The sequence below is a fragment of the Ictidomys tridecemlineatus genome, chromosome 1 (assembly GCF_052094955.1).
Source record: "Ictidomys tridecemlineatus isolate mIctTri1 chromosome 1, mIctTri1.hap1, whole genome shotgun sequence".
Classification (NCBI taxonomy): domain Eukaryota; kingdom Metazoa; phylum Chordata; class Mammalia; order Rodentia; family Sciuridae; genus Ictidomys; species Ictidomys tridecemlineatus.
In genome coordinates, this window is record NC_135477.1 from 179,676,691 (window position 1) to 179,692,153 (window position 15,463).

General features: G+C 48.4%; 2 protein-coding genes across 2 annotated transcripts in view; one reads left to right on the top strand and one right to left on the bottom strand.

Moving 5' to 3' along the window:
- Window positions 1–15,463, top strand: part of Dock2 (dedicator of cytokinesis 2) — a 406,997-nt gene that overhangs the window by 201,422 nt on the left and 190,112 nt on the right. The window lies entirely within an intron of this gene.
- Insyn2b (inhibitory synaptic factor family member 2B) overlaps window positions 1–15,463 on the bottom strand; it is a 107,766-nt gene that overhangs the window by 9,316 nt on the left and 82,987 nt on the right. Inside the window, exons 2-3 of the mRNA XM_005334134.4 lie at window positions 9,931–12,162; window positions 8,747–8,821 (exon numbers count right to left, since the gene is read on the bottom strand). Coding sequence (XP_005334191.2) covers window positions 8,747–8,821; window positions 9,931–11,276 — 1,421 coding nt within the window. The 5' untranslated portion in view covers window positions 11,277–12,162. The remainder of the gene's footprint in view (window positions 1–8,746; window positions 8,822–9,930; window positions 12,163–15,463) is intronic.

Below are 15,463 nucleotides of genomic sequence, written 5' to 3' on the forward strand. Positions count from 1 at the left end.
GGGAAAGGGGGCTCTAGCTTTATGCTCCCCGCCCAAACGACCTGGTTCCTTCTGACCGGGTTGCTCATCATTTATAGGCTGTAACGACTTGCTGCTGTTTCACATTGGCAATCCACCCCTTCTCCTGGGGCGGCTACCCGCTGACGAATTCTCAGAGAATTCCAGGTTCTCCTGCAGGCACAGAAATCAGCAGGACCAAACTGTAGAAATCTTCACTGCTGATCGCTGTCTCTGAAGGAAGTCTGTGGCCTTGTGACAAGGAGCGTGCTGTCAGCCTCAGAAAGGTTCGGTCATCTCAGTCACATGCCACACCAATGCACTGAGGAGGCAAGGTCAAGAGGAAACGGGGAGGGACGGGAAACTGGACTCCCCTGAAAGTAGGACCCGGGCTTGAGCCTCTGGCCCCTAGGGAACAGGTTCCTGGACCACTCCAAGCCTCAGTTTCTACATCTGTAATCTGAGAATAATAGTCCTACCCACGCTGGGGGGTCACCTGGAGCCTAAAATGAGAAGATGCTTGTTGCGTTAAAGTGCCTGACATGGCGGCGGGTTCGACAAAAGGTAACGACTATTATATGAATTTGACAAAGAAATAAATGCTGGATCACTGTGTGGTCATCTGTGGCCTTGATGTCCCCAGCACCTGTTTATTATTCCTGGGAAGAACTCAACTTGCTTGATTTCATATTTATGGCGTGTTCCAGCCTCTTTAGCTATTAACACATTAAAGCAGCTTTCATTTTTTTATTGCAGATAAATTGCTGATGCTGTAAATCCGACTTCTTTTCCCTTATGCTCCAGGGAGAAAGAAGGGACAAAGCCACCAAGAGAATCGGGGGATAGGCACAATGAACATCTTGGGTATCAACCTGTCGGGGCCTCAGAAGTTTCTGCCCGCACTTTATGGCTGTTCCCCCGGAGGCAGTTTAAGTGAGGTTGTGGCTGGTCATTCTGAGGACGCTGGATGGTATTGCCATGAGGCTCACGTACCACCACTTGAGATGGTGTTCCTCAGTCCATCTTGGAATTTGATGACAGCCGTAAATGGCGCCTGTGATTTCTAGAAAGAACCCATCTGCTGTGTGCTTTGTAATTATTTTTTCACTGTGCATTTCTTTGCTGGCCAGAGAGAGGACTTTGGCTGGGAGACTGTGGCTCTCACAGTTTACCTGGCTCCTTGCTGCAAGAGCATGGTAAGCAGACAAAAGGAAAAATACTGAATAATTTAAGTGGAAAGTTGGTTGCTAAACCCTTAGGACTGAGTGTACGTTGCAGTTTCTAGAGAAACACCATTTCTCTGTCAGGCCATAGCTGTAAGTGGCTGGGGAGGCCACAGGCCAGTGACCAACAGCTTAACCCTGGAAGGAAACTTAAGGAAGGGCTCTCAGGGCCACCAGCCCTAGGCCCCCAGGCAGCTCCCTGGCTCTCCAGAGCCTCTCTTCTCCCTAAGGGAAAGTCCTGGCTTTCCTCCCACAGGGTGCCCAGCTGTGGAGCTGTGGCCCAGGTTCGGGGGGGGGGGGCGCTTGTCATTTGCTATCACTATCAAAACTGAAAAGGAAGCACCAGAAATGAAAATAACAGGAGGTAGGGCAGAGGGAGGCTTCTGGGGTAAATCTCCTGGTAGGGATCTCTAGGTGCTTCTCAGGCTGGTTCAGAAGGATGTTCACAGTGGAGGGGTCAATAATAATAATAATAATAATACAGTGACTTGTGGTCTGTGGAGTTTAAGGAAATCGGGATGGGGTGGAGGATTCTAGCATGGCGTGTAGCTTTGTGCATATTCCAGTCACCAGTGTGGGGTGACCGCACCCCTCTCCTGAAGGGTGGGCGCATGGGCAATGGTCCAGCCTTCACACACTCTCCCCTCTCCAGGGCTCACTGGGGGCAACACCCAGCACTGGACTCTCAGCGTGGGAGCACAATGGGGCTTTTCAATGCTCTTAACCTTAATTGCAGGAGAAATGCCAGCCTGGATTGCCAATCAATTCCTGATCTTAGATGAGGCCTGAGGAACTGGGAGGTGTGGGAGGAATGAAAGGCTTCCCATGAATCCCTTAGTAATGCATTATACGAGCAGGTCTCCAAAAGGCCGGAGAGGGGAAAGTTTCCTCTTCTCATTGGAAGCAGGAAGCATCCAAAGACACCTACTGCAAGGATGAGGTCCCTCTCCCTACTTCTTCTCTCTCCTTTTCCTCCATCCCCACCAGCTCCTTCCATATACAATTAGGTCTACTTGTGACCACCTAACCCAAAAGTCAAAGCCAAGCAGAAGGGCAACTCATCTTTCCAAAGAAGCATTAAAAACAAATGCTAGTTTATGAATTATTTTATGAGCAAGAGTTTTGTATTCATGCACTTGTCCCCCCGCAAAGTCTTCCAGGAACTCAACAGTGGACTCTTCCTTTAAAGACCCTGATCTCACCCAGCCAATGCTGGCAAAGCTTCAGACTTTCCCAGGGAGCCTCCTGTGACTACAGCTTCTTCTCTACCTATACCTCGGCACAGCCGGTTTGGGGATTCTGATGCAGGGGGCTCTAGGTCAAGCCTCCAGAACTGGTTCAGGCCCTGCATCTTCAATGGTATCTTTGTCTGGTAGAGCTCAGCGATGATGTTACAGTCCATGTAGCCCTGACAGCCACCCAGTGGTTTAGCTGAAGGCAACTTGCTCTGGAATCTGGCTTGTGGGAAGACAGACTGAGTTCTGACCTTGCTATTGCTTTTATGAAGTTCAGAATAACTGTGTAAGTGCCTAGGTCTTCTCAGCCTCAGTTGCCTCATTTGAAAATTATATAAGTTCCTGATTCTCCCTGAACCTCAACTCCTCATCTGTAGAATGGGGGGTACTGTTTCTCATAGGGTGGTAAACATAAGGTGCTGAAAACAGCCGGAGATAGATGCTCAGCAGGTGGTGGTCACTGTTCCTTCCTTTCAGTTCAACCCTACAGACACCTGCACTTAGCTTCTGTAGTTGCAAAAATCATCAAATAAAATCTAATAAACTGACCCCTAGGGCACCCGCATAGTTCACGTACTCTGGGGATTCCATGTGAGCTGACTGGTTTCCTATTGCTGCTCGAACAGTGACCACACATTGGACCATGGGCCTTATTCTTATTGTCTGGAGACTGGCTGGCCACCAGAGCATCAGCAGAGCTGGGCTCTGCTGGGGGCCATGAGGGAACACATCCCTTGCCTTCCTTGGCTTGTGACTTTATCACTTTAACCTCTGCCTTTGACTCTCTAGCCTCCCACTTGTCCCCATGAGGACCCTCATGATGTCAGCCACTCACGCAGACCTGGATACCGATCTCCATCCAAGGCCTTCACTTAACCACATCTGCAAGGTTCCCTTTGCCAGATAAGGTCAAGTATTCACAGGGGTCAGAAGTTGGGATGTGATCATCTCAGGCATTATTCCACCTACCACCCTGGACTTTGATGTTTTACCCAGAGAATCTGCTGATCAAATGCTTTAGAGATGGCTGGGACTCCAAGGAAAGAGGTATTTCAGCTCAGAGGTATTACAAGTATTACAGCTGAGTTTTGTCCTGCCCACCCCAGTCTGCATGGAATTACTAGGCAGCTTTGCTAGCAGGCCATGGAGAGCAAGGATCTCAATGTCCTGTGAAAGCACAGCAGATTCTTGGAGCCACCAAAGGGAGATTTGATTAGGTTCTACCTCATTAGAAGAATGTAGTATTCTGGGTATTTTAAAATTGACAATCCGTGTAGTACATTCAGCCACTATGTGATGTAGTTTAGGAGAACTGGCTACAAAGATGCCTTCTCTTCCTCATGAGAACATTTGATTAGTGCACATCCTCCATGTCAATACCGGAGGATGGAGCTGTGCACAAATGATAACCAGGACTTTATTTTTCAGGTGATCCAAACAGCTGTCTCAAGTCCTCTGCTGCTTTTAATTCATCCTCAAGTTAATACACTCTTTCCTTCCTTGACAAGAGTCTTGAGGTCCAATTCTGTATTAGACACTGGCCTAGGACTTTGGGCGCTAGATGTTTGCTGGTGGAGAGAACCTTGTAAGCCTTGGGTTAGGATCAATGATAGAGGGGAGGAATACATGGGCCATGGTATCCTTCTTGGGAAGGGATCAAGTTTGTCCTTGGAACTGGCTTTCTTGGCAGGACTGGTCAATTCCAGAGAAAGCAGCATGGAAAGGGATTCTGGGGAAGCCGGGCGACTCCTGCAGAGGCCTGATGGAGCGGCCAGCCCAGTGGCCCCTGTGGTGGAGCCAGAGCACAGCAGGTCAAAAGAGGCTTCAGCATGACATTTAAGGGCCTTGAGGAGTCAGCTCAAGGAAACAGTGGGAACCAGGGCAGGACGGTTTAGCAGGGGAATATGGTCGGGTTTTGAGACATGGCTTTGCAATCTGCATGGAGGATTACTTGCGATGGAGTAAAAGGGACCTAGGGTGAAAAGACCAACCAGCATTTAAGTGAGGAATGACGAGGGCTCTTGCAGAGCCAGAGCAGGGGTGTGGGAGTGAAGGGGCTGGACGGGGGCAACGGGATGGATGGGGCAGGTGGGACGGATGGTCAGCTTGACATGTGTAGTGAAGAAGAGTGAGGCAGGGACGGTGGTGTCCTTATAGAGTTGCTGCGTGGTCAGTGATGTTGCAGAAAGTAAACAGGGAATTCATTTTGTATGTGGGAGGGTGAGGAATGTGCTTAGAGATAAAGTAAATTTGGGATGCCCTGGGATATTGCTATATGGGTGTCCTCAAAACATGATGTTAAAGACTTGATCCCCAGGTTGGTGGAATTGGGAGGTGCCGTGCACTTTCAGTAGGTGGAGCCTATGGGGGGCCCTTAGGTTTTGGGGTGTGCTCCTGAATGGAGTTAGGGGACCCTAGACGCTCAGTTTTTTTTTGCTTCCTGGCTCCTAATGTAAGTGGCTCATTCTATTCCTGTCACAATGTGCCACCCTCATCAGAAGATAGAGCAATGATTCTCTATAACCATAAGCTAAATAGTTGCCTCATTTTGTTGTAGTAACATGAAACTGATTAATACAGACATTAAGTGGAAGAATCTGTAGTTAGTTGAAAGTCATTCACTGCATGACACGATATGTACCCACATCTTAGGAAAGAGTAAGAGAAAGTGGTACCACAGAAATAAACTCAAGTCTGTGAGTCTTGAGTTCAGTTGAAGCAATAGGAAGAGGTTAAGGGTGAGAAGAGGAGCTGCCTGTCCGGGTAAACCTTAGACAAACAACTGCTCTTTTTATCTCTCTCCTCTTTAGCAACTTTCAAATTTTACATGATCAACCTCTCCCTTCACCCACTAAAAACGATGAGTTTATAGCTTGCACTTTATTTCCATCCAAGCCATATGCTTGGATGGTACATAAATTTTTTTGGGGGGGAAAGAACTTCCATTATTTTCTCTTGAAACATTAGAAGCATTTTACAACTTAAATGGATTTTTCCTGGGAGCTACATCCAGAAAAGAAATGCATGAGCCATATCATCAAAGTCCTCCAAAGAGGCTTTGCTGACTATTTTTAGAGTGGACGTGAACATGAAGTGTGGGGAGATATGGCTGGAGGAGCCAAGATCAGGTTGAGGAAGGAGGAGGGTGGCTGGGAGAGACCTCATGCCCTTGGAAAGAAGAAAGGGAGTCGTTTCTGAGGGCACTGCTTCCCAGACTTCAATCAGTGGTTCGCCACCTTCATGGATTTTACCAGATTTCCCACATCATCTGCACAATTATTTACTTAGCCTTTTTTTTTTCTAAATCAATTCACTTTTTAAACTTACAGAAAAAAAACCTATTATACAACATAGGAAATATCACTTTTGAAATGGAGACCTGTATCACTTACCATAAATATTTAAGAGGATTAGTTTTTAAAGCTTCGATTAAAAAAATTAAAAATCATTACATTCTTGGCTGGATACTGTTGCTTGCTTGAGGCTGGGAACCTCAGACCTACACTCTTTTTACAAAGAAAGGTGATAAGCAAGCAAGAAAGCCTCGGAAAGACATTCTAGCACCCAACCAGATTTCCCCTCTAGGCGATCAGAAGGGCTGAAACAAATTTGAAAAGAGAACAAACTTTCTCAGGGAGTAATTCAGTGTTATTGAGTCTTGGGTACCTCCAGCAGCAGTGCACTCAAGCCTCTGGGTAAATTGTCCTAGGATCCAAGCTAAAAAGAGGTGAGAAAAATGGAGACTAAACCTCCTGGAACCAGCTTAAGGTTTGGAGTCAATTCTTACCCTCTTTCCTTGGAGCTCAGTTAACAAAGAGGAACACACAGGAGTCCCTCCCCAGTGTATGGGATCCTTGGAAGCTGGGAGATCCATGCATGGGATCTTTAGGCACCAGTGTTGAGGCTGGCTCTTTGGTGATAGAGGATCCACCCAAGTGATCCCTGGCAGGAGGAGAGAGTCAAGGAGGCTGAGGGGGCACAGAGATACGACCAGTGGTCTCGTGTGTCTTGACAGGAGCAACAGCAGAGCCACAGCCTTTGGCTCCTGGGCCCTGTGGGAAATCTCACTTAGAAAACCTTATGTGTTGCTAACTAGGCAGCAGCATCTCCAGAGAAGAGGGCCCAGTGGGCAATCCATCATGTGCCCAAGTGCCTCATGTACAGTGACATGCTCTGGGCCCATCCATCATCAGGGGGAGAGAGCACAGCGCCAGAGCGAGGCCCGAGGAGGAGCGTTTCACATCACTTATTCATTAGCTTCTAAGATGTGGCTTTTCAGGACACCACACAAGTTCGAAGTCATTTGAAATGTTTTTTTTTTTAAAAAAATGACAACTCTCATCTTGCTTCTGTGGCTGTGATGGGGATGTTGTTCTGATCTCTCTGCTTTCATCAAATTAATTGCCCATTTCTTCACAGTGGTTTGGATACAAGGGGGGCACATACTGTCTGGGAGAAGAGTCTAGACTGGCTGTGAATGACGATGAGGAGCCTCGGCAAGCTGCACATGTGCTTCTGGAAGGGAGGGGCGGCTTGCCAGTCCACCCAGGGGTGGGACTTAATTGAGAACCTTTGCCTGGGATGTTTGAAGGAAGCACTAGAAAACCATAGACGTTCTCAGACTTATTGGGTGGTCACAGTTCAACCAAATATTGTCACTTTTAATTCAGCTTGGAAACACAGAATGTCAGAACTCAAAGGGACCATTGGGACTGGCTAATTAAAAGCTCTCATCTTTCAAATGAGGAAACTCAGAGGTCAGAAATGACTTGTCCAGGTCACAAAACTCATAGCAGGCTGGTAAATAACCACCTGCCCTTTTCACTTACATCAACCAAATAAAAAAAAATATTTTAAGGTCATACAAAATGCATCAGTAGCTACCTGAAGAGAGAGCAGCCAGAAATTTAAATGCAATTTGGTTCAAATGAATTCTTCCTACTTATGATAGGTTTCTTTGTTCTCCCTCGCTTCTGATGGGAGGAAAAAAAAAAGGTAGCCATTGATAAAGACGGCCTGCTTCTGCTTGCCACAGCTACGAGGCCCCTCCTCTGAGGGCACACTTCACATGGAGTTAAAAGGCCTCTTTCTGTATGACTTGTGCAGAACCTTCCTCTATTTGGTAGAAACGTGGTCTTGGGCTCCTCCATGTAAGGGTTGACAGGTGGGTGGAGAAAATGCCCAAAGCTCTGCCCCAGTGTAAGCACCTGCTGGCTTCCAGGTATGGGGCACCCTACTGCAATAAAGTTTCAAGATGCTGCCAGAAAGAACAAGAAATTTCTACCAGAAGACATGGGCAACCCACCCAGGGAACAGTGCACTTAGCCGAACTGTCATTCTCCGTGGAAAGAGAAAATAGCGAAGAAATGAAAACCAGACATTGTGGTCAACAAAATTATAGGCCATCAACTGAAATGACCACTTTTAACCACTTTTCCACTGTGCCATTGAAAGTGGGGTTCCAGCTGAGGAGCCATTGGTCTTCCTGGTAACAACAGTAATGAGCCCTGCTCAGTTGCGGTTATGGAAGGCACTTGTGTCTGTTACCTCCTTAGGTCCCTGTGGGGACTCTCAGTAGAGGTCACTGCTCCCATGCTACAGATAAAGAAACTGAGCCATGTCATGGTAGCTGATCTGACTTGGGATCAAAGCACAGATCTTTGACTCGAATGCTCTTACCACTCTATTGTGTTCCCATCTATCTCCTATATAAACCACTTTATTGAAGACCTCGTCCCATGCTGGGAAGAAATGGTATATATTGAAAGGAACACAAAGTGTTTAGCACAGTTCTTGACCTGTAGTGAGTGCTGGGTGTGGGCTGGCAACCAGGGGTGGAGATGGGAGACAGGGGTCACCGTGGTGGAAAAATTGATATCACAGGTTTGGAATTAGAAAGATCTGGATGTCAGTCCTGAGTCTGACCCCTTTTGCTCTCAAGACTATGTTCTATGTGAGCTGGCCCAAATGGCGTAACTTCCCTGGCCACCATAAGGCCCACCTCATAGTGTGTGATAGTGAAATGAGATGCCAATATGTAGGCAGAGCTTACCTCAGTACCTGAACTACTGTCTGATAAACATAGGGATGATATCATCCAAAGGGCTTGCTCATCGAGGTCCTTACCCACCAGAAGTTAATATTTCCTAGTTAAACACCTTGTGTTTTAAGTCTCATTCATTTGTCTTTTCCCCCCTGTCGACTTTGTGCATTTAGAGAGTTTACTAGAGTGTTCCTTGAACCCCATGGCTTCTGTGCTCTGCAGAGCAGGCCTTGGTTATGACCAGGTACCTGTATATGATGCACGCTGTGTTCTGGCAGGTACTGCAGTTGTTGAGGTCTTGGCCAGTTCGATAAAAGTTGCGCCTGCAAGACAGAGAATTTGCTAAATAAATCAATGGGCAGAGGCCACAGAGGACACACACATCTACCAGCTAATCCCTGGGTCCCTACCACACAACATTCACGGTGCCCTGAGGTTTGTGTTGCAAATAAGGAAATAAGAAATTGCAACAAGGGGACCTCCATTTCTAGTGGGCTTTATGCATCCTTGAACACTTTCAAATCTGAAGGCTTTTTCCTGCTCCCACCAATCCTGCAACATGAGGGATTGGATAGAGTGATTAGTAAAACTCCCGACCCTTTGGTCCAGTGCATTTCTCTCTGTATCATCACAGAATTTTCTCTTCTCAAGCAACGTGGATTCTGATTCCTAACAGCAAATGCCAGCTAATTGCTTCTCTCTCAGTTCCTTTTTGATGAGTGTTGGCAGTGCTTCCTCTTTGGTCTTTAGATGATGCTTTCTAGAAGGACAAGGGCAGCTCACACCCAGGCAGATCACTGCCTGCCCCTCCCCACACTGGTGCTGAGTCACCCTGGAATGTATTTGGTGACTTTTTTCTCTTTGCAGAATTGTAATCTCATTTCAACTCTTACAGAGTCGGTCCATGATGGACCAGCCCAAGTCCTCAAAAAAAGTGGTCAGTGGAGCAGAGATGGTCAACTGTAAGCTCAGTGTCCACCTTAAGCCCTTTGTAACAAACATAAATGCAAATGCATTAACTCACTAAGAGGGTGGGGAAGTGTCAACCTGCTGTAGTGTCCCCCTTCATCTATCAGCTGGACCTGCATCTTTATAAAAATCAGGTCTGATCCATGGCTTTGCTGTTTTCTCCTCCCACCCCCATCCCAGACATAAAAGCAAATAACAGTGGAAATTCACCCTGATCCACCAAACCCTGGAACTGAATGAAGCCCCATCAGAGTGAAGGGAGGCCATCAGCTATGATAGGGGGACGCAACTGACCTCAAGAATCTTGGAGACATTTTGCCAATGGGAGCCGGTGCTCTCGTTCTCTGTCCCATCCCATCAAATGACTTAACCTAGAAGATTTTGGGGGGGTGGGGGTGGGGGGGTACAGGAAGATCACAAGTTCAAACCCAGTAGTTTTTAACATAAGAAAAATTCACCTTACCCTTCAGTAAGAGCTCGAGCTTTCTCCAAGTCTTGAATTACATTCAAAAGGACCTTAATTTTCTCTTGGTTGGAGTGTAGCGATTCCTCCACAGATTGCAGCCGACCTTGGAGGTCGCAGAGTTCACCCCGTGCCAGGTGTATTTGATTGATGTCACTAATCTCCCTGTTGCTCTGAGGTTTGCTCTCACTCCTTGGAAGAGAAGAGGGGAGGGGATTGTTTCCTGGGCAGTTCTGAAATTCCAGGGTGTCTGGTTGGGTGGGGTTCTTTGCCGGCTGCTCCTTACACCCAGGGGCAGACTTTGATGCACTGCTAGTTTTGCATGCCCCCAGGTCCTGGTGACTGTCATCCGATGCAGGACAGTCTGAGTCTCTTTCTGGATGGGTGGGTTGGCTGTGGGACCCTGGTGCAGGGGAGCTGTGAGTTTGTGGAGATGAAGGGACGCATGTGTCCTTTGACTGAGATGACAGCAGGCCAAGGTCTCTGTCCTCACAGTTGTCTTTGGGCAAAAGCAATTCGTGCTTGAGTTTCTCTGTGCCTGGGGGATAGCTGGCACCACTGGTGGCAGCCAAGCCAGAGGGAGATCTTTCTGAATCTGATATCAGCACCCTTCTCCCCTCCCCTGGACACACGTCAATCAAAGGGGGTATCGAGTTGCTCCTCTCAGTTGACTCACCTGGGCTGAGCGTGGACGCTCTCGCTTCCCAGGAAGGACCGTGATAAAAATCATCTGGGACCTGAATGGCAGCTGCAGCTTTCTCTGAGGCCCTCCAAGACCCAGCTTCTAAGCATATGCTAAGAGGCCCGTTGCTTTGCACCTTGGACACCCTCGGCAGGAATGGGTGGGACACTTTGACCCTTCCAGGTCCATCCTCCAGGTGCTGAGCCAGCCTTAGGTAGGCAAGGTCAGAGGACACAATGTCCTGTTCCGAGAGGTTGCCGTTGACCTGGATGGCACTTGGGGGTGCTGTGGGCATTTCCACCAGGGACTTGCTGGCTGTCAGTTTCTTCCTTTTGAAAACTGGGAAATGCTTCCTGAGACTGGGGGAGGTTTGGATCGCAATGTTCCGAAACCCCCCGGCCTTCTGGGACCTGGGGAAGGACAGCGAGTAGGCAGGGGGGTGATGATGCTTGGGTGCTGGTGTCTTCCCCATCCCAGTCGGGTCTTCGGGAGCCTGGGTGTCGGCCTCAGCTAGGCCAGTTGGGTTCTTAGTGGTCCCATCGTCCTTGAACCGCACCTGCTGGGATTTGCTCCTGCGGTGGTGAGGTGGCTTTACGAGCTCCACCGACTCTAGGCTGTTACGCTTCAGGAGCACGGGTCTCACTTTCATAGTTGGCTGGGCCATTGAGCCTCAGTGGGAAGGAACAGAACCAGACACTTCTCTGGCACACATCTCCCTTAGGTCTTTGGAGCAGCATCGAATGACGGCATCTCAGGCAAAGAGAACCGCCGGCCAGGATGGAGTGGCCCTCCCCTCTTAGGATAGGAAGCCCTGTCGGCCATTCCCAGCCTGTGGTTCCACTTAGGAGCTCTATGAAAGCTTCCCCCACCGTCCCGATGTTATTCCATGGCAGTCATGACGGCTATGTAGAGAAGCAGTGATGAGGCTAACTATTAGACATCGGATCTACCAAGACAGCTGGGGGCTGCTCACCAGGGCAGGTCAGGAGTGCTGTTCTGATCCTGGGAGAAGCTGGCCGTCTTGAAGAAAAAGACCACCAAAGTACCATTTGGGGGATCGCAGCACACTCCCAAAGAGAGAGCCCCCCAAACACCTGCTACATCCAGAACATACGGGTTCCTTTCCAGAGCAGCAAGTTTCAGTGTCAAACTAGGGAAAGCTCAGACACATCTTCTTGCCATAGCATGTAAATAGCTGGAAAAATAAGTGACCGGGGAAGTTGCTGCTTTGGTGGCACATGATGCTCCTGAGGGGGTGTCTGCACTGATGTCAATCCCAGAGTCCTCCTTTGGGGCCATTATTTCCTTTCATGCTGTTTCCACATTCTTCAGTTGTTTTCCTAAACAGCCTCACAAAACCCAGTAGGATGGAGGCAACAGAGGGCGTTCAGGGAGACGGAGTGCCCTGTTGTGATGTCTTAGCTGAGGTTCACATGTGGGCCGAGTCAGCCACGTCTGCGCCTCGGGACGTTAGGCCAGGAACAGCATTCACTTGGTCTGTGGGGCCAGCAGCCAAGACTCGGCAGTCTTTTCGAGCAGCTAGGGAGCACCTGAAAGGGAGGAGAGGAGGTCACCCGACTGACCCCTGACTGAGTAGTTTTGAGTGAGAGGGTGTAGGAAAGGTCCCTCTGCACTGTTCTTCTCTGTGCTCCTAAAGAGCCAGGTGCCTTGTGGGTGCAGGGCCTTAGGACAAAGCACTCATTTGCCTGGATCCTGTACTTCCTGCACTCCCAGTTATCAACCAGCCAGCTCCTCTTCATCGGCAAAGACCTACCTTAAATGTCATTCCAGAAGGAGCTTTTACAGTGACTCTCTCCTCATCCACACCAGTGCTAGTCCACTCAGGGCTCCCATTTGACATTCTCATCACATCCTTTAATGGCAGAAATTGCAGCTGTCATTAAATAATCATCTGGGGACTTATTTATTCAGTGTGAGTGTTGACCCACTACCCTGTGCACCCTCGGAGGATGGGGCTAGGGCCACCCTGTGCACGGTGTAGGTATGCCCGGCCTCCCACCTGCTCCTGTGGTTGCTCACTGGACATGAATGAGGGGAGCTGATGGCTGAATGAAGCCAAGGAGAGCCAGGGCGTGGAGGGATGGAGGAACTGGGGCGTCCTACAGGGGCGAGAGGACCCTGGTGTCTCTTTGCAGTGACTGCAGCCTCTTCCTAAGGACAAGATTTACCCCCTAACAGCTTCACTTTTACTGCCTTCCAGGAGATAACTATGCATGAAATTCTCTGAGGAACTTGTACCTTGTAACAATAACGGCCACCATTTATTGAGCATTTATTTTTACCATGCTGAGGGCTTTCCACACGTTAATCATAACAACTCACGTTTACTGAGCACTCAGTATTGTGACAGGAGCTGTCCTAAGCACTTTCCAAGCTTTAACCCACTCGTTTGTCACCTAACTCCCCTGTAGAGATGGACACTGTCACTGAAACCATTTTACAACTGAGCTCTCATTACTTGCAGTTCAGAAAGGTTAAGTGACAGGCCTAACGATACACAGCTAGTGACAGAATCAGGATCTGAACCACCGACTCCAGAGCCTATGCTCTTAATCCCTGCTCCCCAAAGTGCCTTTTCAGTGTTGCATTATCTCATTGAATCCTCACATAAAAACCTATAAGGTGTCATTATCTCCCTGGGACTGATGAGGTAACTGAGGAGTGGAGGAGCCAGGATTTGAACCCAGGTGTGTCCCATTCCCAAGTCTGTGTTCTTAACCAGGAAGCTTGATTCTGCTCCCTTCAGATATGCCTGGTACATGGACCGGTGGACAGTGATTTGAGAATGGTTTTTAAAGCCCCCTGCAGACTTGAGAGATAAGGACTGTCCTCTGGCCTCGCCAGAGCAAAGCCAACCAGAAGGCTTGCTGTAGGTTGGAGGGATCTTCATGCGTCCCAAGCCTTCCTGGTTGACCACAGGGCTTGGAGAGAAAATGAGTCATCAAACAGCCCACTGGAGTTTGGGGTTCCCTGACAGAGGAGTCGTAGCATGACCCAGGCTCATTGGGTCAGTGCATGCAAAGCTGGGTCCACACAGCGATCAACGTGTTTCTCATCCTTGCTGGTATTACTGTTTGGCAGCCAGGTTTCTCCTGGCGAGTGCCAGCGAATGTGTGAGTGTGTGTCTGGGGAGGGGACCATCAGGTCTCGACAAGCTTCATGGGCTGCGCAGCCCGACTGTGGATGGCCCTATCTGCAGCTTTTCCAGAAGGTAGAGCCACTCTTAAGACAGAAAGAGTGAGCTCAGGTCACACTCACCTGTCTGCAAAGCAGGGCTGACCTGGAGAACTGTGTTTTCACAACTCTAGGGAGACAAGCCTGCTGGCCCGGGTTCCCCAGTCATTCTGCACAGCAATCCCGGGCAACCGGACTTTAAATCCGGGTTCTGTGTTTCAGCGACTTTGCATAAAGAATTTTAGGTCTAGAAGAATCCAGATTCTACTTCCTCATACCATGACCAAGTCTGCCTTGTGTCCTCTTGGACACCTCCAGGGACACGGAGCTCATTACTTTGTCCGATAGCCAAATGGTTATTCTCCAAATTAGTACTAGCAAATATTCATGGAAAATGTCCTGCTGCCAGGCATTGTGTTGGTATTGGCATTGGATCTTCAAAATAACTATGATCCCCATTTTGCAGAGTGAGAGACTGAGGTTTGGGAGAGTGTCACGGGCCTAAAATCCTCCATCTCGTGCCCTTCACCCTCGTACTGCAGAACCTAGATCTTTGTGTGTCTGCTTTTGCTGATTTTGGACCAAGTTATTTTTCACTGACTCGTCACTTGCTCTTTAGTGTTGTATCAGGAACAACATCAACTCTCACGAGCTATGATGGTCTGAAGCTGGTTGTCATAGCGCTAGCGTCTGGTGAGCACTGAGCACACGCTGGGCATCAGCAGAAGAACTTTTCCATTTTCTCTCCTCCCTGGTCTTTGTAACACTCTTAGAGGAGGTACTGTCAGTCCCCCATTTGACAAACAAGGACACTGAGGTGCAGAAGGAGAGAAATTTGTCCCAAGTTGCTCTCCTGGCAAATGACAGAACTGACATTGAAATCCCAGGACTGGCTCCTGGGCCTTCCTGCCTTCTCCGGGCCTGGAAGGGCTGATGGTTTGGTGCAGGGCTGGCCTCAGGATCAGCCTCCTCCACATTCCCCTTCTGGAAGCCGCCCTGGTTCTGTTTCAGCCGTGTCTCTTCTCCAGCAGAATTGTGAAGCCTTTAGATGTTTTCTTTTGATCTTTAAAAACAGTCAGCTTTCTGTTTATAGATTCAATATGGTCATTATAAAATCCAAACAATGTAGATAAACAAAGGAAAGGAAAAAAGAAGGAACCTCATCACCAAAAAAGAGCCACCAGGCACCCACAACTCGGTACAGCTCATTCTTGGCATCTCCGTGCTCAGGGCTCACGTGAGTAGGATGTGCATAGCCAGGTTTGTGGACAGAAAGCCTCATCTCCACTGACCAGGCCGGATGAAGTTCAAGGTGGCTCATAGGCTCCTGCCTTCCTTTCCCAGGCTGTCAGGACTCAGCTATCTACCATGGTCTACTTATGTTCTTCTGTGGATAGTAACTTTCTTCTCAATATTTGATATTACTAATGATGCTGTAATTAACATTTTTTTTGTACATGAACCTTGGAGCACTTGTCTAATAATCTCTTGGGAATAAATTCTTGGAATAAGAATTAGTGAGTCAGTAGCCACATCTTTTACATTTTGTTGATAAAACCCCTTTACCACTTTTGCTTCCAGAAAGTTCTGCTAAGGAAGGCCTCTCCAAGGGTGTCTGTCACTGTGGTTAGTTTAAGATGGTTTATTCCATCATTG